This window comes from Egretta garzetta, unplaced genomic scaffold, assembly GCF_000687185.1.
Source record: "Egretta garzetta isolate BGI_Z169 unplaced genomic scaffold, ASM68718v1 scaffold187, whole genome shotgun sequence".
Classification (NCBI taxonomy): Eukaryota; Metazoa; Chordata; class Aves; order Pelecaniformes; family Ardeidae; genus Egretta; species Egretta garzetta.
In genome coordinates this window covers 295,257-319,369 of record NW_009260342.1, presented here as the reverse complement: position 1 = coordinate 319,369, position 24,113 = coordinate 295,257, and the positions used below count along the sequence as shown (strand labels likewise).

The following is a 24,113-nucleotide window of genomic DNA, read 5'->3' as shown; positions in this document are numbered from 1 at the left end:
CCTGGGCTCGGATTTGGTGGGGAACGGCTCAGGGGTGCCTGGTGAGAAGCGGGGCACGGCCCGCGTTGCGGGGTCTCGTCCGGAAGCCCTTGTCCCATGGGAAATGGCTCCTGCAAGATGGCGAGGTGGTGTGTGTGGCAGCTGCAAAGAACAGCTTTAGGTTTCCCTTTACTTTTTTTTTTTTAATCTGATTTAGCCTTTTAGGAAGGTAGTTTTCACTGGTAAGTGGGACGAGTTGCATGTGCAAAATGTGCTATATTAGGGTTGTGGCCTCAAGTTGCACCAGGGCAGGTTTAGGTTAGACATTAGGAAAAATTTCTTCACCAAAAGGGTTGTCAAGCATTGGAATGAGCTGCCCGGGAAGTGGTCGAGCCCCCATCCCCAGAGGTATTTAAAAGACGTGCAGATGGGTGCTTAGGGACATGGTTTAGTGGTGGGATGGCAATGTTAGGTTAACGGTTGGACATGATAATCTTTAGGTCTTTTCCAACCTAAACGATTCTATGATTCTAAGGGTTGCCTGCTCCTCTGTACATTAATTCTTGGAAGCAGATGCCAGGCTGGGGAGAGCTGTTTCCTTGTGGGGAAGGTGCATATTGTCCCCTGCAGAGTAGCTTATTGGTAAATGGGGAGGCAGCCTTACCTGTATAATGTGCTCTGGGTAATCGTTAGCTTTCCAAGTGTTACAGTTAAAGTAGCATGATAGCTCACTTAGGCTTCCCTGTGCCTGCACATGATGAAAACTATGTTGGTAGGGACATCTGAGAGGGTGATGAATACCAACATATCTGAGCTGGGCATGGAGTAGTGTGCAGTGGTGTATCTGTCATGGCTGAAATGCCATGCGGCCCTTTCTGGGCAGCCAGACCAGTGGCTGCAGGACTGACCTGGTGCTTACATGCTAGAATCAAAGCTATAGAAAACCTTTATGAAGTTAAGTGTGCTGTCCTGCTTAAAAATAGGGGCTGCCAATTATTTCTGTGGCTTTGTCTCTCAAAAGAGCTGAAGTGTGGGTTGCTTCAGGGCGAACTTTGCTGTAAGGCTTGGATTATTGTTTTGAGTTTTACTTGCATTTTTAAAAGAGAATGTGTGAACATAACATCTTCATTCTTACAATAAGGAAAAGCTAATGAATACTCTCTTGTTTTCAGTTTTAAGATGCATCAACTACACTCTTCCCCTCTCTTACGGCTTCAAAACAGGTAGGTGCTGCTTCTGAAATACAGAGTTTAAGTTGAGAATTAGTGTGTAGGTACAGTTAGAGTGACTAGCCCAGAGTACTCTTGTATCTAAGGAAATTATGGTACCAGTGTGTGTAAGCCAGTGATTGCTTGTGGTGCCTCTTCAGGCAGTCCTCACTTTTCTACTGGGAAAAGTCATGTCTGTCTTTACACCAGAAGGTAGACTTGAGGCCCTTTCTCGTTTCTGATCCACTAATGGTCCTGTAACCAGACTGTAGTAGTATCTTAGATGCCTTTTTTCCTTCGTGACTGCTGCTTCACCATCCACAGCAATAAATAGTTTGTTGTTTGGAGAAAAGTGCCTGATGTATGCTTCAGAAAGAACCAGTAGCTATCAGGATTGCTAACTAAATCAGAGCCTATGATGGTTTCAGTATAAGAGTAGTGGACAGAAGTGATTTCTGAAAACTCCATGCTGAGGCTTTGTGCTTAGTGTCACTGCTGGAGGTACTCCATCGAGTTGTACAAGTGTCTGAAACTTCTGTCTCTTCCAGATCTGCCACTGAATATGGAGACTTGATGCTACTTCACAAGGTAAAAATACTTCTTGAAAATTGAGCATAAAATGGTGCTCAGTGTTTGTCTAGGCAGCACCTTTTGTTCTAACATCAGTAAGCAGACTTTATTTCTTGAGCTAAGTTTCCTCTGTGGTGCCGCAATGATGACACTTATTTGCTACTCTTGACCAAGAGAATGATGAGCACTTTTACCACCATAACCTTTCTCTGAGGCACAACAACTTAGAATTGCCCTTGATGTTTTGATTCTGAATGTACTGTTCATAAGCTTTTTTTTCTTCCAGGACTTGAATTGTGCCTGTGGAAGACTTGCAGAAGAAACATCAGCAGGTGAGAAACATGTAGTCTCTTTAGGGGTTTCTTGCATGGAGCTGCTGAAACACTGCAGTGGAAAGCTTTAAGATTAATTTCTGCTAATACACACAAACAACTGATGCTTCCTAATATTCAAAAACTCTTGATTTGTTTGTTTTATTTGGAGAACTCCTGTTTTTCAAAGTTGTCACAAGAGGTGCTTGCTTGGTACTATTATTCCGAAGCAGATACAGTGATGATGGCATAGTTCAGCAGAATAGCCTGTGAGGAACAGTTTTGTCGTTTGCTCTTACCTGATGTATCTTGCTCTTGTGACCTCTTGGTAGGAGGTGTAGGCTTGGCCCTGAAGGCTGAGGGTACCTAATTTTTTTCTTTTGTTGCAGGCACTGGGAGATGAAGTGATAAGCTGTGCAAGGTAAATATTGCATTGCCTGCATCTGTAAAAACTAATTTATAGCCCTAATGTGTGAAAAGGCTGTGTGTGATGATGGCATAGTTCAGCAGATGACCCATGGTGATCACACTGCTACTGTCTTTCGCTCCTATCTGATGCAGCCTCCTGTACCTTAGGCTAAGCTTGACAGACAATTTGCATGGGAAGCTGAGGGTGAAACACTACTTTGCTCCATGAATGTGTTCAGAAAATTGGTCTCAAGATTGGTAAATGGGCTAAACATTAAACTTGGTAGTATGAATAGAAGGATAGAGTAGGCTGTGCTTGTGAAATTAAGGAGAAGTACAGAGAACAAATTTTCCATTTCAGTAACACAAAATCTTGGTTGATCTGGTGTTAGTGCTGCAAATTCTGTAAGTGGTGTTGCTTTGCAGGCTGCCCTGGACAGAGGATACGTGTGCCTCCAGTGTGAGAAGCTGTTTCACCTGTTACTGATGCTGGTGAAGACAAGGCCTTCCTGATTGAAGGTAATTGAAAAACATTTTTTTAAATGGATGCTACATTTGGCTGTGCTGCATCTGAGCTTGGAAGTTTGCTTTTGGAGATGAGAGGGTCTGCAAATCCATTTTGTTTCTGGAAAATCTGAAGGAAAGATACTAGTACCCTAAGTGCCTTCAGATCCCCTATGCTTTACAGATACAAGCATTAAGTAATTGTTTTGCAGTGTTAAAGATTTCTAGAATGTCCCTGTTGAGACTAAATGGTGAATGTGGCAGTACTATGAATTTAGTATCTGAAATGCTTTTCCCAGCTTAGGCCAACTTAGACAGTGACACAAAGTTCATGTCACTGAACTCTGTGATTCGGAGGTTCGCTCCTTTCTGCAATTCCAGCAGCCTCTGGAGTTGAGGAATTGCCATCTCAAGGGCATTGGGGAGAGTTGCTGGGTAATGGCTTTGGACCCCCCCTGTGGAAGGGGATGGGAGTGTTGCAGGCTACTGTAGATGATGTTGAATCAGGTCTCTGATCCCAATGAGGATAAAACTTGACTAAACGCTGATACAGTATTTCACTGCAACTGATCTTATGCTAAAACTTTCTGCTGGACCCTATCTAATAGCAAATTTTCCTTTGCAGGGTTTCCAAAGTGTTTCTCACTGTGATGTAAGTACTTGTTTTAACTTTGTAATTATTAGCATTAAAAAATATGCATAGAAGTGAAGTATTTGCCGCATGTAAGCTGCGGGGAGGTGCAAGGGGCCAGTGTTGGCTGTGGCTTGCATCTCAGCCAAAACAGGAGGATGCTTAAGAACTGCTGGATAAGGCCCAGCCTTGACAGGCTGGTTTGTGCTAAACTCTTCACTGTGTACCTGTGAGCCCATGAAGTTGCTCTGATAGTGCTGTTTGCATATTTGCCCTCTTTTCCATAGCAACCTTAGCCTAAAGCAGATAGCTGTCTAGTGACTGACAAGGTGAGCTGCCTGTGTGATGAGATGTGACTACCTTGACTTCAATCATGGAGGTCTGCAATTAGCTCTATCTGACTTCAGGCACCTGACTAGATGTCATTCTTGTGTGCTTGCTTGTGTGCTGTACTGATACTTTGCTTTATTCCAGGGCTGGTGTGGTGGAGCTGTGGAGTGGTACAGTTGGTAGAGCTACCAGTAAAAGTAAGTTGCCAGCAAATGCATGTGACTGGTCAGAACTGTGTGACAGGGGAAAGGGAAGTTACTAGATGCTCGCTTCTAATTGCAGTGTAGCTGCAGTGTTAAGCAGAAGGTTCTGTGAGGAAATTTTTGTCTATTTTTTGAAATAGATACTGCAGGATTCACTTTACCCAAGGTGCCAGGGACTGAACCTCATACCTCATGACCAAAGACAGTGATAAGATGTGGTGATGATTCTAACAGTAATGAGACTCTAGAGTAACATCAGCATTGAACTGATACTTTATTTTCTTATGTGTGTGTTGTAGATTTAAGAATGGGAGAACTGCTGGATACTTTGTGACAAATGCTTCTTACTTGGTAAGCTCCTCCCTGCTCAGTTGATGTAAGATTTTATTTTGCTACTTGAGAATGTTAACTGATTTCTGTAACTGAAAAGAGATGGTATGGACTAGTTGAAATGTAACTGCTATGGACTGCTTGAGCTTCTAGTTGGTAAGAAAGAATGTGTGGTAACCTGGCAGTGCAGAGCTTGTAGTCAGCTATTTAACTTTTTACAGGTTAAATTAAGTAGTGGGCTTTTGCAGGGAGTAGTGCTGATCTTAAAAGTTTGGGGTAATGTGGTAAATTGTTTGGCTAGATTAGAGCTTTTATGTGATGTGAATGTAGATGTGGTTGGGAGTAAGGTCTGAAATCCTGAGGTCAGGTCCTCTAAGGAGAAACAAAAGTAACAAAACATTAAGCTTCTCTAAGTGTGTACTGTTTGTGATGATTAATGCTAAGCAATGGGAATCTCTCTGAAAGAGGCTGAGGAGGACTCTTGTGCTGAAACAGTACCCACATTCAAACAAACTCTTGAAGCACTGCCAAGGAGAGTGTGTTAATAAAATTTCACTTGTTGCAGAGTGTGGAGCTTGTGGGAAGTTTGTGACACAAGACTAACTTATATCTGAGGTAAGTGTAGAGTAATGGGGTTAGATAATTACTGGAATATTGTCTTTGTGCTAAATGCCTAGATAGTAGAGCCTAAAATTAGTCCTATAATAGATCTGATTTGTCTTCCTTTACTGTATTCTGATTCTCCCACTCTTGGCTACTGTGGGAATAAACATGATGTGCTTGAAGCAAGAATGCACTTCTATGTAGTTCTGAATTTGAATTGAAAAGGAAGGCTGAACTGTAGTTAGTGGTAAACTTCACATAGAGTTCTGTCTTTATGAACAAGATGTGGCCTCTGACTCTTAAATTGGGTTTTTATTGCTGAATGTCTTCACACAGTGGAAATAGTAAAGGAACTGGATTGGTGGAGACCACTTAGCCAATACAGTGCTGATAACATAGTACAGCAGAATGCACAGCAGCAAACAACTCCTGTCATAAGTCATATCTGATGTATCTGGCTATTTTGTGAACTGACACTATAATACTGCACTCTTGAGTTAGTAAAGAAAAAACAAAACACCAATCCTATGTTCTGTGCTTGTCACTACTCAGTAATTTTTGCTAATCTTGCATATGTTGGCTGAGCACAAATTTAGGATTGAGTTCTAGATGATTGCTGTACAGACTTGTTTCTTCCAGCACACTGATTCCCACTTTTAAGGATAGGTTTTCAAGATGATTCATATGGGACTTGTATTCAATGAATTTTGATAACCTAAAATACAACTTTCTGTTGGGGAGAGACAGTATCACAAAGCAAGCAGCAGCTTTGTATTTTTCCCCAATTCTTCCAGTGTTAGTAATGCTGCATCTCCAATTCATTTAACATTTGTAAGCTTTGTATATCCTATTTGGGTGCTGCAAGTTGAAGTTCTTGTCAGTTGCCAGCTGAAATGCAGCCTCCTTGTAGGTCAAATCAGTTTGTTGAATAGAATTTCTTAGATAAATAATTAAACTTGCATATAGTGATGTCTGTTATTCTGAAACAACTTCTCTCTTTCTCAGGAAAGGACTGTGCTGTCTGCAACCTCATTGGGTAAGACCACACAACAGATTAATTCTGTTAACTTCTGGGAATATTTGTAACCACTGATGAAATTTGATTCTGCCAAATGAATTACTGTGATATTACAGTTTCCGTTCCATTCTTCTCTGAGGTTACAAAGCTGCTGTGGAGCTTTTAGCGGCTGTGCTACTGCATATGTTAATTGTGTTTTCTTGCTTTAGGTGAGGAGGCAACTTTGAAACTACTGTATGAAGAACAGAGAAGGTGAGTGTAACTAGTTAATAGTAAAATTCATTTGCTGGAACAAATGATGATAACCTTAGCTTGAACTCTCTCTCTGAACAGAGATGAAAATCTAAGGTCTGAGTTGTTCCCAGCAAGCTTCTTGTGCTGGTTTGATGCCTTATATAATGGTTCTTATGTCTGTTTTTAATAGGTGGAAGATTGCAGAATAATGGGTTACAACTGCATGAACAGCATTTAAAAAAGCCAAGCTTTTTTCACACACTGGTAATGTTTGCCTGATACTGATTGGAACAAATAAAAATTTGTAAACTCTACCTGTTGTTGTGAACTGCTTTCTGACTTGGAACAGCTTGCTGTAAAACAGCTCTAGGCTACTTTATAAAAGCTTCAAATGCTTGATTTAGAAAAGGGACTAAACTAGCTTAAATGCTAGTCCTGCAAGTGTTTTAACTTGGGTGTCAGATATTGCTAGTGTGCAGACTGCAGTTGACCTGAGCAATACCAAGATTTGGACAAAGCTAAATAATTGTAGTAACGAGTGTGTTGTAGGTGAGAGCTGAACAGTACTGCTTGTGTATTTGCTCCTAAAATTACAGGCTACCACTAAGTCTGGTATTATATGTTCAGGTGCAGATGATGTGCACAGAATAAGCATACAGCTTGGACACTGTCAACCCTTTTCCAATGGACTCTTAAATCCAATCTGGTCACTGGCATTAGTCTGGAACAAGACAGTATGCACCCTCCATGAAGAAAAAAAACCTAGACCAGAGAGGTGTGGAGAGTTTTGGTAATACTAGTTTAGAAAAAGTTACTGCTCGTGAGGCACTAGGGCCTGCTAAGGTAGTGCTGCTTCCCAAAACTCATTAATGGTAGGTTTGTTCTCTGAAAAATTCATTTCCCCCATCTTTCTGTTGTCACAGGAATGATGCCAATATGGGCAAAGTCAGTTGTATAAAGAACTCATTCTCTGTAACACTTGAGGTATTGCTGTAGCACTTCTAGACATCTAAACTGTTCTGCAGGAATATTTTCAGATTACGTGTTCCCTAGAACCTTTCAATAAGGGGAATAGGTTTGTCATATCTCCCTCCCACTCCAGCTGGTACAATCTACTTGAATTTAATTAACATCTTACAGAAAGAACTGAAATATTTTTAGCCAGAACAGTATTTCATTCTAGAGAAAATTAATTAGGCATGATCCTGTGTCTGTGCAAATTAAATCTTCTGCAGTAAAGCAAAAGCCATTAATAAGTTCTGTTTCCATTCAGAGCTGGTTAGTAGCCTCTTAATATTCTGTGCCACCATATTACTTTTTAAAATACCACACTTCATTGTGCCTGTTAAAGAGCTTGAAGGGACTGTCATAGCCTGCAGTATAGAAGAAGTCTTCATGGAATAGTTGGCCTCTGTTTCTTAAGATTCTGGCCAAGACTTCAGCTTCTTCAGCATATTTCTCTGGGGAGGCAAATCCACCAAAGGACCTGGTAGAAGTGAAGAGGGAGGGGGGTTTTGTTAAGAGTTCAAGGACCTGGTTTTTTTTTTTTTTTCCCAGAAGGAAATTTCAGGCTTGCAAAGCATGCAGTGTTTGAGCATTTCGATGCAGTTCATAGTTATTAGGTAAACTATGCAGAAGTGACTGCCAGGGAGTACATGGCTATGTATAGTACTTCAAAAGGATTTTTAAAAAAAATACTCAAGTTGCTTGCAATTCTTAAGAGCATTGGCTGACACAGATTATTGCCTATGGCTTTACATGCAGAGAGGACAAGTGTAGCTTTGGAAGCTTTTTCTGTAATCGAGAACTGTCATGCAGGTTTTGTGGGGAGTTTGGGACTACAAATAAAGGGGGCTGGAAGAGTGACTTCGGTGTTCTGTAGCACAGGGTGTGCCCCAGAGAGGAGGATTCTGTAGGCTGCATCACTACAAACCCACCCAATGCAATACCCAAGAGTGCTGAGAAAAGTATGTTTCAAAACTTGGTCATTTTTCTTTTGTTCTTGGTGAGACACCCAAGCTTAAGAAAAATTGATGGAACTTGAGCATTTAGAAATCGAGGCTGTGAACAAACAGGATATAGCCAGTTAAAAACCAGCTGTAATAAAGAGGTAGCTACCTTCATTTGTTAGCTGTGCTGGTGCTGCTTACCGGACAAAGATGGCTGCTGCTTTCCGCTCTTCAATAAACACATCTGAGTCAGTGGGCTGTGGTGGACAGTCCTGGTGCTCAAAGGGCACAAAGAAAGAGATCTTGAAGTCTGTGCAGCCAGATTTTATCAGGCATGTCACTGGTACAGTCATATCAATTTTCATTTCTAGAGGAGAGGGGGGGGAAAAAAAGTCTTCTAAGCTGTAAGGAAAGACAGTGCCTGAAGGCTGCTGTAAAAGGGTCACGCACTTATCCTAAAACCAGAAACCAAAGCAGCCTCATGGGTGTATTGGCCTATTGGAGTCACAAGGGTGTTAGACCAGGAAAGCAAACTTGCTTTGTCCCGCAGCTCATCTACTGTCTTACACTATTCAGCTTTGTCTACCATTTGTGCTTCTTAAAGTTCAAAAGCAGCACATTGTACCTTTCTCATTCTTCCCTTGGATGTAGTGGAAGAGTTTCCAGAAGCCCTGGCGCATCGCCTCCTTCTGGGTCTCTCCCCTAATGACTGTGCTGACCCACTTCGCTGTCTCATACTGACGCAGTTCATAATCCTTTGCCTGAAAGGCAGCAAAAGTCACAGTAACCATGAGATGAATACTACAGATGACATAAATGAATACCTACTCTTTCCAAATTGATGTGAAAGTATTGCAATCAGATAACACTGGGCAGCCTCTTAGCTGCAGACTCTAGGCGTACCCCCACCATGAAACCATTTGATGCCTCCCTTGCAAAACCGTGCTGTCCTGTCTTGGGCTGAGCTCCTCAGGGCTTATAAATAGGTGTTCCTGTTCCCCTTTGCGATTTGGTGCTAACAGTGTCCCTAGCAACGCTTCCCCGCTCATCAGGCAGAATCCTAAATCCACTAGCTCTGCAGCACCCTGACTGCAGCAAGTGCTGTTCCCCTGGCCTTTAGTGGTTACCGTTGTCTCTGCTGAGCTCCACCGAGGGGACTGCAGATCCAGGGACAGGAACGTTTGCTTGAAGGATTTGATCATCTCGCCAGAGCTGAAAGGCAGACACAGTTCATGGACCTCTCTCCAGTCAATGCAGTGGGGGAAGAAGAAAGCATTAGGGCTTTTCTGCCTAATGTCACAGAGTTTTTCCTCAGCCTCTGGTCTTCAGCCTTTCAGTAACAGTTGCTACGCTGAGAACTGACTGGAAAAGTTCGGGCAAGAGACTGGTACTTTCTAAAAGGCAGTCGTCCCTGAAATTGTGGAAGGCCCGGATTCCAGTGCTTATCCCCAATGATTCAACAAGGGCTGAAATCCTTTAAGCCCTTGAAGGAACCAACAGAGAACCAGGATGCAGAAGCTACCTCTAGGCTGATGTGGGAGCGGTCATCTTCCAGGATAAGCTGCCCTCGCTTCTCTGTGAAGCGAAGGCATTTCCTGGCTGCAAAACAGAAGGGTGAGATTCTGCAAATGACAGTTGTGTGGAAACCCCTAAGTAAAAAGGACTGGAGGAGTTCAGCCAATTTGCTCCTGGATGAAAAGGTACTGGTGTTGATGGGTTATTGACTGTGCCCATAACTTTATTGGGCCTCATAATAGCCAATGCCTTTCTTAGAGGCCTTTAGCCCCAGAATCCTATGGATAGATGAGATTTTCTGTATTTGTGAATATGTAGCTACTTTCCTAGGTAGTCTTCACACAGAAGGAAAAAGCCGAAAACATGAAAACACTTGCCTTCCTCTCACTGTCACAAAATAAAGCAAGCTAAACCAATCAAAATCACTATTGGAGTAATCACATCTGGTTAAAAGTCTTGAGATTTTAGGAACCACCTTTTACGATTTTTGTCTATACCAGGCAGACTGTAGTGCATAACCTACATCCTGAGAAGATCTCTGCTTTCTATTACATTACAACGTCCTTTTCACTTCATGTTGCAAAGATGACACATAACTAATTCAGCAATTACCTGGATTCTTAGGTCATAGTACATTTTATTCTCAGCGTATAACTTAATTGCCTGTTTCTTGGGTAACAGAACAAACTTTCAGTTTGTTTTTCAGTTCTTCGCCTCCTCAACTGTTTATAGCTGCCCACACAAGAAGCCACTGCTCTGTCACTTGTGGCTTCACTTTTTTCATGGGCTTGTAGTATTAAAGGTGCACTGATGCAATTCACAGCATGTCCCGCCTCCAGTGATAAAGTCTTTAATGTATGTCATCTTTAACGTGACGTTTGTGAATGGCTATTTTTGTAAAATCACAAACTGCCTTGCGCTACCTGACTACCCTCTTACCTGTTTCCATTTTCTTCTGATGTGCAGACCACTGTTGAATGTTGTTAATCCCCTTCTGTAGCCTGGTTTAGAGGTGGCTACAAGGAGTTTTCTCTTTGGGATCAGTGAGGTTGAAAAACTTTTATCAAAAAAAAACCCTCAAACCACCCAAAAAACCCCTGCTGGCACTGATTTCACTTATAATCCTTAAAATAAGTAATGCACAGAGCACTCGCATGTTGAGCTTTTTCTAGCAGCTCCGTCAGTTGTTGCCCTAGAGCAAGGGAAGATCAGAGAACCACAGCAGGAGACTGATGCCAGCGGTTAAAAGCAGGCACTGTCCCCCTGCCCTGTCCCAGCCTGAAGATAAAACATCTTCAGCAGTCCTTACTGGAACGACTGGCCACCAGGGACTGCTGCACAGTCCCAAGCTGGATGCTTGTACTCTTAATACACTTTTTGTCAATAGTACTTACAAATCATCAAAGCCTAACAGTAAAGCAGGAATCCAATCACTTTATTAGAAGCAAATGTGAGCCATGATACTGAAACGTCTACAGTAATTTATTTTACCCATCGCCATTTCAAAAGCAAAGATGATGCTGCTTTGCTATTGCTTCACTTACTTTCTCCTTGCTACAACTCGATAGAAAACACATTTCTCCTCTTCATGTGCTCCCTGGGTACGTTAGGAAGCAGAGAAGTAAATATTCCTCCGTTTCAACACATGCAGTTGTAGTAGCTGCAGTTTGAGCTGGCTTGTCTGTGTACTTGCCAATTCCAACCCCTCCCCAACACACCGTCTCTTAACTGCTGGTTAGATCTCTCACAGCTCTGTCTTTTATAACTTTGTGGCCAATACTATCAGTGACTGCATGTACAAGATACTTTTGAATTACATAACCCAATGCTTTGGGGGGGGAGGGGGAAGACAAACTGAGAAAAATCCTCCAAATATTTACACTTGAATTACATTTTATATTTACAGGAAAGCTTAGCTTTGAGATTTCCATCTGTTGATGTAAATATTACTGCAGGGTGGCTAGGCTTTTTCCACGGCTGTTACACATGGGCCAGAGGGCCAGAAAGCACAGCAGGCATCTTCACAGGTTACACCGATGCAGTGAGTAAGCATAGCCAGAACATGCCATTCCACGAAGCCGTGAGTTAGCTGAAGAAAGCGGAGAAAGTAGACGTACTTACGTGTTCAGCTGTCCTTATCCTTCTAGCTATTGCAGTCTGTCCTTCCGAGGCTGCACATACTCAACAGGATGCTGCGTGTCAGTGTTTATTTTAGTTTCATCAAACTCCGCCCATGCCTCAGCCCTACTGGAGGGAGATGCTGTTATGAAAGCCAGGAGGTTGTAGCCTTCTCCTCCTCCTCTGGGTCTCACTGATGAGCTCCCACGCAAATGCTGGAAGCCCCACCTACTGCCCACGAAGCAACATTGGGTCCAGTGTGTGATCTGGCTCCACAAAGAGTTTTGTACCCTTGTGTGATTTCCCCTGGTTTCCATGGCTTTGTGCCTACTTAAATCAGGGTCAGCGGCAGGTTTTGTGCTCTCAGGAGAAAGAATTTCACATAAATAACACACACACCCCCGACTCAGATTGCATGAGAGTGATGGTTCAGAATGACAGCTTTTCCTTTTTACCCCTGGGGTAACATGGTAGGTAGAAATCTGGCTGCAAACTAAGCTAAGGCCATCCTCACGAGATCTCTGCTGGCACGCTATGAAAGACAGACAGTGTTCTATAATGGCTGTCTGTTTTGAGCGGTATTTGAGACTAATAGGCCCCCTTAGCTCTTGGATATCTGCACAAAGGGGTTATACAAAGCTATTGTGAAAATCTGTCCTGCTTATAATACACAAAGTGAAGCTGGACTCTTCATTTAACCAGCTGCAGCTCCAGACATATTTAGGTACCAGCACAATAGGGCAGATTAAACTTCACAGTTGGAGTTCCAAGAACACCTCCCCTGTTTGTCATGGTTTGTGCAAATTCCTTGCGGCCAAATTCACCTGAGCTCTCTGGGACATTTGAAATCAGTAACTTGGAATGACTTTTAACAGGGAACACACTTTGCTTGTAGAGGACTTGATCGGGATGCTGTGTGATACACTCCTATTCCAAAAGGGGGAATAAAAAAAATCAAACCCACACCAAATAGCAATTGCAAACTTAACGTCTAAAGCCACAAAGCTAAAGCTACAGACGTGGGGTGAAGAGTGTTTCACTGATGGATCCTGTTAGAACATGCTAAGGCCTGAAATGTAGAACAAGTTCTCTGCATGCTTTTACTTTACAGGGTAAACTTTCTCTCAATTTTACCTGTGTTCTGCTCGGGTGAAACAGGAAAATCAGCAGGGCATTTTGGAGAAGCAGAAGCTGCTACTTCATGGTCTTTGCTCAGGAGCTACAGGCATGCAAAGGCACGTGCTTGTGCAAGGTTAGCTGTTACATTACCCTCTCACCCTAACGTTCCTGTCAAGTGTGTACTAGTAATTATTTTCTCCAGAGGAGAGAAGGCCATGTAAAAAACTATGCCAGCCACGACAGTTTGGCAAATCTCAACAAATCTATCCCAAATCACGAGCACACAGAAGTATTGCCTTGAAAGGGGGGCAATCTGTAGACAAACACAAGCCCCCTGTGAATTCTCGTTTTGTTTCTGAAGCAGAGAGACCCAGAACAAATCCCCAGTCTGTTTGAGTGTGTCCAGCTGACGTTTCTGTCCCTGACAAAGAGCTAACTGTTCCTGGTGGAGTAGCCCGAGGTTGGAGAACAATCATCAGTGTTTTCCTGAGTGGTTGTTTTCCAACACTCTTGTTTTTCACATATAAATTGAGAGAACATGTCAACAGTTGGAAGAGACAGTAGGGCAGGCATGAGGACATGTATACGGTACATAACTATATACATACCCAAAGCGTATATAATTAGGGGGATGGGGAAAGGATTGTGACGGAAGCTGACACACAGCCGCACTGGTACCTCCAAAGAGGGGAAAACCTGAGTGTGCTAACCCTGTACCCCTCCCCTTTACACAGGAAAATAAGGGGAAAGAATTGTTTTAGCACCTTGAGGTCCCAGTAGTTCGCAGAACATGTGACAGGGAAGTTCAACAGCATACGTATGCTGCTAGTTTGCCTGGCTGTCTCTACTGCATGGGGGAAAGCAGAAACGGGCAGTAATAAAGGCTCATACTGCTTATATAAATACCAGCCTCTCCTTGTACACTATCCCCCTAATGCAAAGAGTTGCTGCCCACAGAGGAGCCCTAAATGTACTAATTAAACAGGCAGGAATTGAGTCTCAAAGGTAGCCTATGACACCTCTGTTTAATGCCGTATATATATGTCTGGGACTTGGCTGGTATTTTCTAGAACAGTACTTAAGCAATGTTTTTTCAGGCTAGCAGCTTCTGTTGGATAAGTGTAAGGACAAGCCGGTGATGTGATCACTTGTGATTTCCATTTTTCCTCTCTATAGACCCTATCTATAACAAGCCCAGACAAGGCCTTAAGCAACACGCTGCAAAGCAGAAATGCTTACATCTGCTCTGTGGCAACATTGCAATAGCTGCTGTCAAATTCATGCCAGTGTGTTGCAAGCTGCCTTTATCCCTAGAGGCAAGCACAGACTGCTTGCACAAAAAAGATTAATCTTTTCCACTGACCTAAGTGTGTCAGGGCTGGAGAAGCCCAGGAAAAAAATGTTTTGTTACAGTATGATTAATGATAATTTTGAGTCATGTTCTTGTAACTTGACAAGTCTGTCGCGTGATATGAAAAAATTGCGTGTGAGGGACAGAGAGGGATGCATGTGTCTCCAGTCTGGCCGCTCACGTGTTCTAACGAGGGGTCTCAATACAAATGCTCCAGGCAGTTCTGCATTTCTGCCTAAGCCTGTCAGAGCACCGGTTAGCCTTGCATTTGGTAATGATTTTGATTTAAAAGAACTGAGACACTGCATGTATAAATGAATTTGCTTTTGCAAACACACACTTATCAGATGATGCAGAAGCTCTTCACAGCAGAGAAGCTGAGCATGTGATGTTACTGCAGTTATGTAGTAAATATAAGGTCCACGGCAGCAAAATTGTCTTTGTAAGTTGTTGGATGAACTGTGGTTTTCTGCAAATTTATCTCCCAAAAGAAGCCACTTGTCTCCTTGCGCTAAAGAAAGAGAAAGCCTTCTACCAAATTCCATTTTATATCTTGTTCTCATTTCCAGGAAAATGAAGAAGCATAAGCATACCATCTTCTAAAGCAGCAGCTGATTGTACTATAGTACTGTTCCAAGGAGATTCCGTGTTATCCCTTGCAAATTGCGGAAATGAAATCTCTGCTGTAACTCTAATGAGATGGTATTTAGACCTTACGCTCTAACCAACACACTTTATGACAGCACACCAATTTGTTCCCATTGGATTGGCCTTTAGCCAAAAATCATTTGCTTTCTGGAAATGCATATGTGGATTTTGTCCCCCTGCTTTTTGCCTGATTCCAGCTAATTTGTTACAAATGACACATGAAACTATCACATCTCCCTGCTGCCTTGAACAGCTGACTCAGTGACAGCACTACCTAAAATCTTGCTGAATGAGTGACTCCTTACTCACTTCATCAGAGATTGCATGGAACTGACTGCTCTTGACCAAATAAAAGCTTTCTACATCCAACATCACTCCAAAGCACTCTTGACTTGGCATTTTCCAAGATTTCTCTGCCAAAGAACACATTTTGGAACCATTCTAGGTTTGGAGATTTGATCCTAAATTAATCTTTCCTTCCAGCTGCCATGAAAACCCTTCCTAAACCTTCCTGTCTTCTGTCCATAGAGCCCAGAGAGAGACTGGAAGCCTTCTCAGCTTTATATACTGCTTTATTGACTTGGCTTCTTTCCAAAATAAGGGTTATTTTTAATATGGATCTGTTTAGAGATCTAGTTATCAGCTGAACCCTACAAGCAATCACAGAATCACAGAATGGCAAGGGTTGGAAGGGACCTTGGGAGATCATCCAGTCCAACCCTCCTGCTAAAGCAGGCTCACCCAGAGCAGCTTGCACAGGACATCATCCAGGTGAGCTTTGAATATCTCCAGAGAAGGAGACTCCACACCCCCCTGGGCAGCCTGTTCCAGTGCTCTGTCACCCTCAAAGTAAAGTTTTTCCTCATCTGAAACCTCTTATGTTTCAGTTTGTGCCCGTTGCCCCTTGTCCTGCCGCTGAACACCTCTGAGAAGAGTCTGTTTCTGTCCTCATGATGTCCACCCTTGAGATATTTGTGTTGATGAAATCCCCTCTCAGTCTTCGCTTCTCAGTAATCGTCTCAGTAAACTTCTTTAGCCAGCATTAATACTCATCTAAATCCACAGAAAACATGCAGTCCTCTCTGAGTGCTGGAAAGAGAGGAAGTGAATTCATCTTCCCCTACAAATTCATCCGCATTCTGCTATTGACAGATTCTTCTCAGAAACAAGAACATGAAACAAGGTGAATTTTTTTCTTTGAGATAGGAACATCTTATGCAGAGAAACAGGATTAAGGTGACATAGGTAACAGTGTTTGCTAGAAAAAAGCCTTGACACAAATCTATTGTATTGCTATTTTTGCCTTTTAAAATGTTTTTTTAACAATGACTTAAGCTATAGCCTAAGGTGAGAGAGAATACACCCTCCTTGCAAATACAACTCTGAAGAGGAAGGAGCCAGGCATCAGTCATCTGAGAGCATTACTCAGAGAGAGGGCTCAAAAAACAGCCTGAAGGAGAACAGGCATTTACCGATTGTTTCTTATCAATAGGTAAGTCCAATATTTGAAGTCACTCACAATCTGTACCACAAATATTGCTCTCAAGCAATGACAAGAAAGAAGTCATTAGCAAGGACAAGAGGAAATGGCCTCAAGTTGCGCCAGGGCAGGTTTAAATTGGACATTAGGGAAAATCTCTTCACAGAAGGGGTTGTCAAGCACTGGAATGGGCTGCCCAGGGAAGCAGTCAAGTCCCCATCCCTGGAGGTATTTAAAAGATGGGCAGACGAGGTGCTTAGGGATATGGTTTAGTGGTGGGATGGCAGTGTTAGATTAACAGTTGGTCTTGATGATCTTAAAGGTGTTTTCCAACCTATATGATTCTATTCTATTCTATTCTGTTCTATTCTATTCTAACCACAGTGGCAGCCCAAGGCCTCTTCCATCTCACCTACTAGACAGGCTCTCCAGAATTAAGTAGGAGCTCAGTACCAGCCCCAGCATTTTTCTATCTGTGTCTTGCAGCAGTCCTTCAGGCAAATACCTTCTGCCCTGTCTTTGTGGGTAAGAATGCAGTGGTTCTGCATTTTCTTTCTTTGCTCTGCCTTCCTAGACTTCTAAGGTGATCTTTTCCTTTTCTTTTTCTTCACCTGCTTTGGTCCCCTCCATCTTTCCATCCCTCCCTCTCATCCTTAGCTTTCTCCAATCTGTATGCTGCATGGGCTGAGACCACCTGGCAGCTCCTCTGCCCAGGGCCTGGGGTAAGCTCCTGACTGCACTGAAGGTTTCTTATGAGATGATGGGAACAGCTCCAGGGGTCTGAAAAAGACCCAGGTATGCAGAAATTTCTCTAAAGAGCCCAGGCTTTCTCTGTGGAGTCTCAAGGACCTGAAAACATGTCCAGAGAAGATGGAAATAGGCCCAGAGCATAAGGACTAAGTGTCTTAGAGAAATGTTAAAGAAAATGCTCTCCTGGAATAATAACATTCTCCACTTTCTCCAAAATGACATGAAGAGATAACTGAAAAAATTATGAGCTTCTTGCTGGGGGTGTCTCTATTGCGATAGCTCTTCAGTGGTATGAGTTGAGGACCACTGTGGTACATATTGGGGTAATGTGAAGCAGAATGAGGAGCCCATTACAAAGCCCCTGTGACCTAATTCTGAATGTATGTGTTGCCACGCAGGTACTAGTGACACATGGCTGTAGGAAAGTGTTCTCCTTCTGGCCCGTTGATCCAGCTAACCACCTAAGCACAAATCTGTCAGTTATCCAAGATGAGAGTTTGTCTCCCAAGCCTTGTCCTGATCTTAGTTGCATGAGTATGGACCATATCAGAACTTCCTCCATCTTCTAACAGTGGAGATTTTGGTAGTGGGTGTGGGGGTTTGGTGGTCATTTTTGTTATTTAGATTATGCCAGTAAGGCCTCCAGAGATGGACTCTTTAAGGACAGGGTCTCTCTTTATCTCTTTTCTCAAGATGAGCCAATGCTGCGTTCTGCAGCAGATGGCACTGTTGTTTGTGTTTAGAGGTGAGTTTTACTTTAATACAAAAGCCCCTCAAGCTCTCTTGGTTGCCAATGATCACATCAGCTCACTAATGGATCCAGTGTACCGTGATAGGTCTTTCTATTTCTATATTTGAATATACTCTAGTATCTATTAGTGAATTGTTAATGGGAAGGTGAAACATTTAAGCATCTTAACATCTAAAAAATTAATATCTTGGCATGTTAAACATCTTTTATGCAGCAGACACACCAGTCTGCATGTCTGTGTTAGGAGAGTGAAGAAAATCCTAAATTAAGAAAATCTTCCAGGTTATGCTCAATTCTAGAATAGTTAAACTGGCAAGCTTCCAGGCAGAACTGATATCCAACTTACCAGTTTAAAACTCAATTTTAAAATCTGAGAGGTCAGGATTTCTTTTGATTTTCACACCTTTTGATTTAGAGCAGAGAAAATGAGGTAGATGCTTTACATACAATGATATCACGTCAGCTTCTCAGATGATGGACTTCTGAATACCAGCCAGACAAAATGGTATTTAACAGAATTTGATCACTTGCACAGGTATTGTCTTTTTGAATTTCTGCCATCATTTAGGCTTGGTTACTATAGTTTGATTATGTCCAACGAGAACACGGTGGCTTGAAAAATGGGAAAATCCAGATGTCAAAACTGTGTATAGGTAGAGAGAAGTGTGGTTTGGGGAAACTAGAGGTAAAGGACAGGGGTAGTAAACTGTAGTCAGTGTAGAAAATGTTGAAAGTGTTAACACAGCAACAATAAAAATCTCTGGAGGAAGCTTGCAGGGCCTTTACCTTTAGTAGTTAAGCTACCTCAGCAAAGCAGTTATATGAATAATGGGGTTCTTGCACATGTCAACATAAGAGTGTTTATAACTTCCCTATTTGAAATTTCCCTATGGAGTTATTTAGATAAGCTTTTGACATTCATGTTCATTTCTTTTCCTTATAGAAAAATTGCTTTAAATCTATAAAACCATATTTTTATTCCTATACTTGTTTTGGAAAAAGAAAACTGATTTTTGTTGTTTTCACTGGTGTCCTTATTATCCTCTGAGATTTGGCACCACTGACACTTCACTGCTTATTTCAGTGGTAAGGGGGAAGCCACTTTTCCGGTCACTGCACAGCATGCTGCAGCTTGCAGACAGCCAAAACTCTTCTTCTGCCTTGCCCAAAATTTACAATGCAGATTTTGGAACCTGAACGTGAGTTCATGTATTCAGATTCTCCTGAATATAAATTCCCACAGCCATTTAAGCCTTCCTAATTGTTGGGTTTTTGTTTGGTTTTGTTTTGTTGGTTTTTTTTCTGTCAGAGGGATATATTTGGCATTAAACATGTACTCGAAATGAGTATAAAGGAGAGGAAGTGTTTTAAATGGTGACAGTAAACTCACTTCTTTCATCCTTACGACTCTGAACTCACATACCCATCATTGGCACTGCTGATTGCGTGTGGTGTGCTAGCACTTGGGAAACTAGTGTAAGGGGACGTGCAGGTATTAATTTGCTGACGACTGTAGGAGGAATGAAGAGAGTTAGTAATTATCCACTGTATTACGTTGTACTGCTGAACTGGACCTATGCTGTCCTTCAAACCTCTGTGGAATAACTTGTGTATTGGTTTTGGCTAAAGCACGGTTCTTTTCCCTTCTGGTAATTACATGGGGCCTTATCAGTATAAATATCAGAGAGTCTTAGAATCTTTACCATCATTTTCTTAATTGCATTCCTTCTAAAGGTAAGCAAAGACTGCCCTGAAACACGAAACCCATGCCCAAGGACTGGGAGAGAGGGGCAGAGGCAGTGAGGGGAGTCAGAAACAGCGATCATGGTCTTGAAAGATGTGGGAAGACAGTCCCAACCCTGAACCAGCACTGAACTGGGGAGGTGATGGGCTGGGGCAACTCTAAAATTTCTCAGAATATCTCTAAACTACTGTAAGATTTTGATGCTCTCTAGGCAGCTCTAAACCGGTATATACCTCTTCTAAATTGCTCTAAAAGTCCTTTAATTAGCCCTGAAGAGCTGTAAGGACCTCTGTATTCTTGCAATGAGGCAATTGCAAGATGGAATTCACACACCTCTGAGTGGTCTCTAAACCACCCTAAAACTCTTCTAATCAGCTCTAAACTGCCACTAAACGTCTCTAAACATCTCTAACAATCTATTACCACCTTTAAAATGCGTTTAAACTTCCAATAAACAGCTCTAAAGATCTGAAAAATAGCTCCAAATTCCTCCAAAACTACTCAAAAGCATATTAAGCAGTTCTGAGGAGCTGTGATAACCCTTTAAACAGTACTAGGGTCCCCTAAACTGCACTAACATCTTTCCAAACCTCCTCTAAGCAGCTTTCAGATTAATTTGATCTTATCTAGAACACCTCTATATTGATCTGAAGATCCCTGAATTTCCTCTAGGCCTCTTAAACTCCTCTAAGGACCTCTAAAGCTCCTTGAAGATGCTCTGAGATACTCTAAAACCCCTCTAAAATACCACCAGACAGCTACAAAACACCTCTGATGAGCTCTTGTAAGAGCTATTATTACACGCTTTAAATCACACCTTTTAAAATTATTTAACTCTAAAACACTCTAGGGTGCCACTAAAACAGTCTAGACTTCTTTAAACAGCTCCAGAATACCTCTAAAATGCACTATGCTGCTCTAAAACACACCTGAACAGCTCTGAAACTCTTCTAGTCACGTCTAAACAATGGTGAGAAGCTATAAATTCCTCTAAAACCTCCACCTCTCCTCTCTGAAAATCCTCTAAACAGCACTAATATCTAAAATTCTTCCACACTGCTTTAAGCAGCAGTAAAATCCTTCAAAATAGGTCTCAAACCCCTCTCAGTCTCCTTGCAACTCCTCTAGATCTCCTTTTTGCAATTCTGAAACTCCTGTTTAGAGAAACAGCTGCACTAAGCAGCTCCACACTGCTCTAAATTGATCTAGCTCCTCTCTAAAGCCCCTATGAACAGTTCTAAGCAGCTCTAAAGTCCTGTGAAGTGTGCCAAACCTCCTTGTAAAGCACTCCAAACAACTGTACTCCCTTACCTCTTCTAAAAACCTCAGAGCACCTCTAAACTGATCTAAAGCTCCTCTATGTTGCTATAAGCAGCATTAGTGGGTCTCTAAATACATCTAAAATGCCTCTAAATCTCTGCCGTGTAACTCTAAACTCCTCCCTTTGCTCTGCAGAGAGACCTGGACAGACTGGATCGATGGGCCGAGGCCAGCTGTATGAGGTTCAACAAGGCCAAGTGCCAGGTCCTGCACTTGGGTCACAACACCCTCCTGCAGTGCTACAGGCTTGGGGAAGAGTGGCTGGAAAGCTGCCCGGCAGAAAAGCACCTGGGGGTACTGGTTGACAGCCGGCTGAATATGAGCCAGCAGTGTGCCCAGGTGGCCAAGAGAGCCAACAGCATCCCGGCTTGTATCAGGAATAGTGTGGCCAGCAGGAGTAGGGAAGTGATCATGCCCCTGTGCTCGGTGCTGGTGAGGCCACACCTTGAATACTGTGTTCAGTTTTGGGCCCCTCACTGCAAGAAAGACACTGAGGTGCTGAAGTGCATCCAGAGAAGGGCAACAAAGCTGGTGAGGGGTCTGGAGCACAGAAAAATTTTTTCAATGAAAGGGTTGTCAAGCACTGGAATGGGCTGCCCAGGGAAGTGGTGGAGTCCCCATCCCTGAAGGTATTTAAAAGACGGGTAGATGAGATGCTTAGGGACATAGTTTAGTGATGGGATGGCAGTCTTAAATTAATGGTTGGACTCTTTTCCAACCAAAATGATTCTATGATTCTGTGATTTTACACAGCTCTAAAATTCCTCTACAGAGCTCTAAGTAGTACTAAAACCTTCTAGACCAATCTGTACCTCCTACAAACTGTTCTAAGCAGCTCTAAACCATTTCAAGTTACTGTAAAATTTCTCTCATTTGCTGTCAGCAGCATGAAGTAGCTCTAAAACTCTCTTAAAATACTTGGAAAATCTCCTGAGCCTTCTCTAAATGGCTCTACAGAGCACTGAATTGTCTTTGAACCTCCAAAAATATTCCACTGTTCTTCTGGGGCCAGTACTGCTTTACCTCTTCGTTAATGGCCTGAATGATGGATCAGAGACCACCCTCAGCAAGTTTGCAGGGGGACCTTGACAGGCTGTAGAAATGAGCTGACAGGAACCTCATGAACTTCAGCAAAGGGAAGTTTGAAGAAAACAGTTCCTCCCTGCCCTGAAGCAGGGAGAGGATTAAGCCCATGCACCAGTACAGACTGGGGCACACCCAGCTGGAAAGCAGCTTGGCTGAAGAAGACCTGGGAGTCCTGGTGGACAAGTGGAACATGAGCCAGCAGTGTGACCCTGCGGTATCCTGCATTAGAAAAAGAGTTGCCAGCAGGTCAAGGGAGGTGATCCTTCCCCTCTGCTCAGCACTGGTGAGGTGCATCTGGAGTGCTGGGCTCTCCAGGAAAGGGAAGGCGTAGATTTCCTAGAGTGAGTCCAGTCAAGGGCCTCAGAGGTGACTATGGGATTGGAGAATCTGTGGAAGAGGCTGAGAGAGCTGGGACTGCTCAGCCTGGAAAAAGAGAAATTACCCATAGGGATGGAAGAGCATAGGGAAGAGGGGGTTTCTGGAAGAACGAGATGAGCCTCAAAGAAAAGAAAAATACATGTGCTTTGTGAGAACTTGTTAATAAAGCCAAAGCCCAGAGAAAGTGATCTCTGCATGTGAACAGCCCACAGTGAGCATATTTTGGAGTGGAGGAGGAATACCACAGACCCAGACTCCCGAGATTATTATGTGACTACATGAAAAATGTGCTCCCAGAGCACACAACAATGGGGGATTGTTCTCTCTACTGCAGGCACTGGATGCTCTCAAAATGGGCTTTAATGGAAGATCTGAAAGTACACACTGAAGGCAGAATATTTTATTGCACCTGTTTTAGGGATGGATGTAGAAAACCCAAGTGATTTTTCCCAGGAAGCAAACCAGGCCCACAGGAGAGCTGCATTGGGGTGTATTCAAGAAAGACCAATTGATGTCTTTTTGCTGGTCAGTCTATATGCACTCTGTATGGCCTTTCATAGCCTCTTTTCTCCTGAGACTGTTAAGCATCAGCCACAAATCTGTGCAGGGCACTACCTTGTTGTCAGAGGTGCTGGTGGTCTGGTGGTCAGAGGTGCTGGTGGTCTGGTGGTCAGATCTGCTGGGAGATTTGAATTCAGGACCAGCTGCAGTTCTGGTGGGAGGGAGGAGGATTGTGCCGTGCACAGCTGCATTTCTGCCGTGGGGCCCAGACTCTGCACTGCACATGGTACACATCTGGCAAAACCACATATTGGAGAAGAAAACAAGAGCCACATGGGCTGCATGTGGGGAGCGGTTTTAGCTCCCCATGAGCCATTGTTTTCTGCTCACTTGTCATAGCCTGACCTCCATGTGCCTTTCTCACACAGCGGCATGATCTTTCCAGCTCCCCACGCCACGTGTCCTAGAGCCAAGGCACTGCACCAGAGTTGGGAGTGCTTCCAGAACCATAGTGGAACAAGAAATGGGCAGGAGATGAGGAAACATGGAGCCAAAGCCTCTCCTGGTTGAAGTCCTCATGCTGTCCTGCAGCCCCCACAATGTGAGCTGCACCCATGTTGTAGTGGTGTACATAGCAGGGCCAAAATAAAGCAGGTCTTAACTTCTTATTTCTATGCATTTCGTGTCTTTTAGTTTACGGCATGTTTTTTCCATCCATACATTATATGTTTATATGCTACTGGTTTTGGGTTTTTTTATCCCAGTAAAGATGATTTGTAGAAGAACTGCAAATTAGAGGCACTGAGTGACAGGAGGTCCCCACCACAGGGGGCATCCATCAGAGACAATTATTATCTGCAGAGCCTGCAGCTAGATAACCATGGCATTGAAGAGAAGAGCTAAATATGATCTCTATTTTAGAAAGGGGGACTAAGGCACAGAGATCAATGGCTCATTTCTTCTATGCCACAACTTTTAAATTTGATGTTCAGTACAGATCTGAGACCCTGCGGGCGAAATGTGCACATTTGTCACTTAAAAGAAATGCAGAGATGTCAGATGAGTTGGAACAAT

At 42.9% G+C, this 24,113-nt stretch overlaps 1 protein-coding gene, 1 long non-coding RNA gene and 7 other non-coding genes across 10 annotated transcripts; 8 read left to right on the top strand and 1 right to left on the bottom strand.

Moving 5' to 3' along the window:
- Nucleotides 1-498: 498 nt before the first annotated feature.
- On the top strand, nt 499-6,627 carry LOC118452690. 2 transcript variants are annotated; one of them, XR_004842492.1, is made up of 12 exons: nt 500-1,202; nt 1,736-1,775; nt 2,044-2,089; nt 2,458-2,489; nt 2,903-2,995; nt 3,606-3,632; nt 4,086-4,138; nt 4,444-4,495; nt 5,040-5,089; nt 6,083-6,113; nt 6,305-6,347; nt 6,520-6,626. It is a non-coding gene; the product is annotated as an uncharacterized LOC118452690 (long non-coding RNA). The 2 variants fall into 2 exon arrangements; XR_004842493.1 differs by lacking the exon at nt 3,606-3,632 and having other exon boundaries at nt 499-1,202; nt 6,520-6,627.
- On the top strand, nt 724-801 carry LOC118452702. Its single transcript, XR_004842503.1, has one exon. It is a non-coding gene; the product is annotated as a small nucleolar RNA SNORD74 (small nucleolar RNA).
- LOC118452698 lies at nt 1,598-1,664 on the top strand. Its single transcript, XR_004842499.1, has one exon. It is a non-coding gene; the product is annotated as a small nucleolar RNA SNORD75 (small nucleolar RNA).
- On the top strand, nt 1,893-1,974 carry LOC118452699. Its single transcript, XR_004842500.1, has one exon. It is a non-coding gene; the product is annotated as a small nucleolar RNA SNORD24 (small nucleolar RNA).
- Nucleotides 2,299-2,379, top strand: LOC118452696. Its single transcript, XR_004842497.1, has one exon. It is a non-coding gene; the product is annotated as a small nucleolar RNA snR60/Z15/Z230/Z193/J17 (small nucleolar RNA).
- On the top strand, nt 2,547-2,632 carry LOC118452695. Its single transcript, XR_004842496.1, has one exon. It is a non-coding gene; the product is annotated as a small nucleolar RNA snR60/Z15/Z230/Z193/J17 (small nucleolar RNA).
- Nucleotides 4,893-4,971, top strand: LOC118452700. The gene has a single exon (XR_004842501.1). It is a non-coding gene; the product is annotated as a small nucleolar RNA SNORD79 (small nucleolar RNA).
- On the top strand, nt 6,162-6,237 carry LOC118452701. Its single transcript, XR_004842502.1, has one exon. It is a non-coding gene; the product is annotated as a small nucleolar RNA SNORD47 (small nucleolar RNA).
- Nucleotides 6,628-6,736: 109 nt separating the features above from the next.
- Nucleotides 6,737-11,976, bottom strand: HEBP2 (heme binding protein 2). Its single transcript, XM_009642667.2, has 5 exons — nt 11,915-11,976; nt 9,406-9,490; nt 8,904-9,039; nt 8,480-8,645; nt 6,737-7,815 (listed from the first exon to the last, which is right to left on the bottom strand). The coding sequence occupies exons 2-5, from the start codon at nt 9,478-9,480 to the stop codon at nt 7,641-7,643; spliced, it is 552 nt and encodes a 183-aa protein (XP_009640962.1). The 5' UTR covers nt 9,481-9,490; nt 11,915-11,976; the 3' UTR covers nt 6,737-7,640.
- Nucleotides 11,977-24,113: the final 12,137 nt, after the last annotated feature.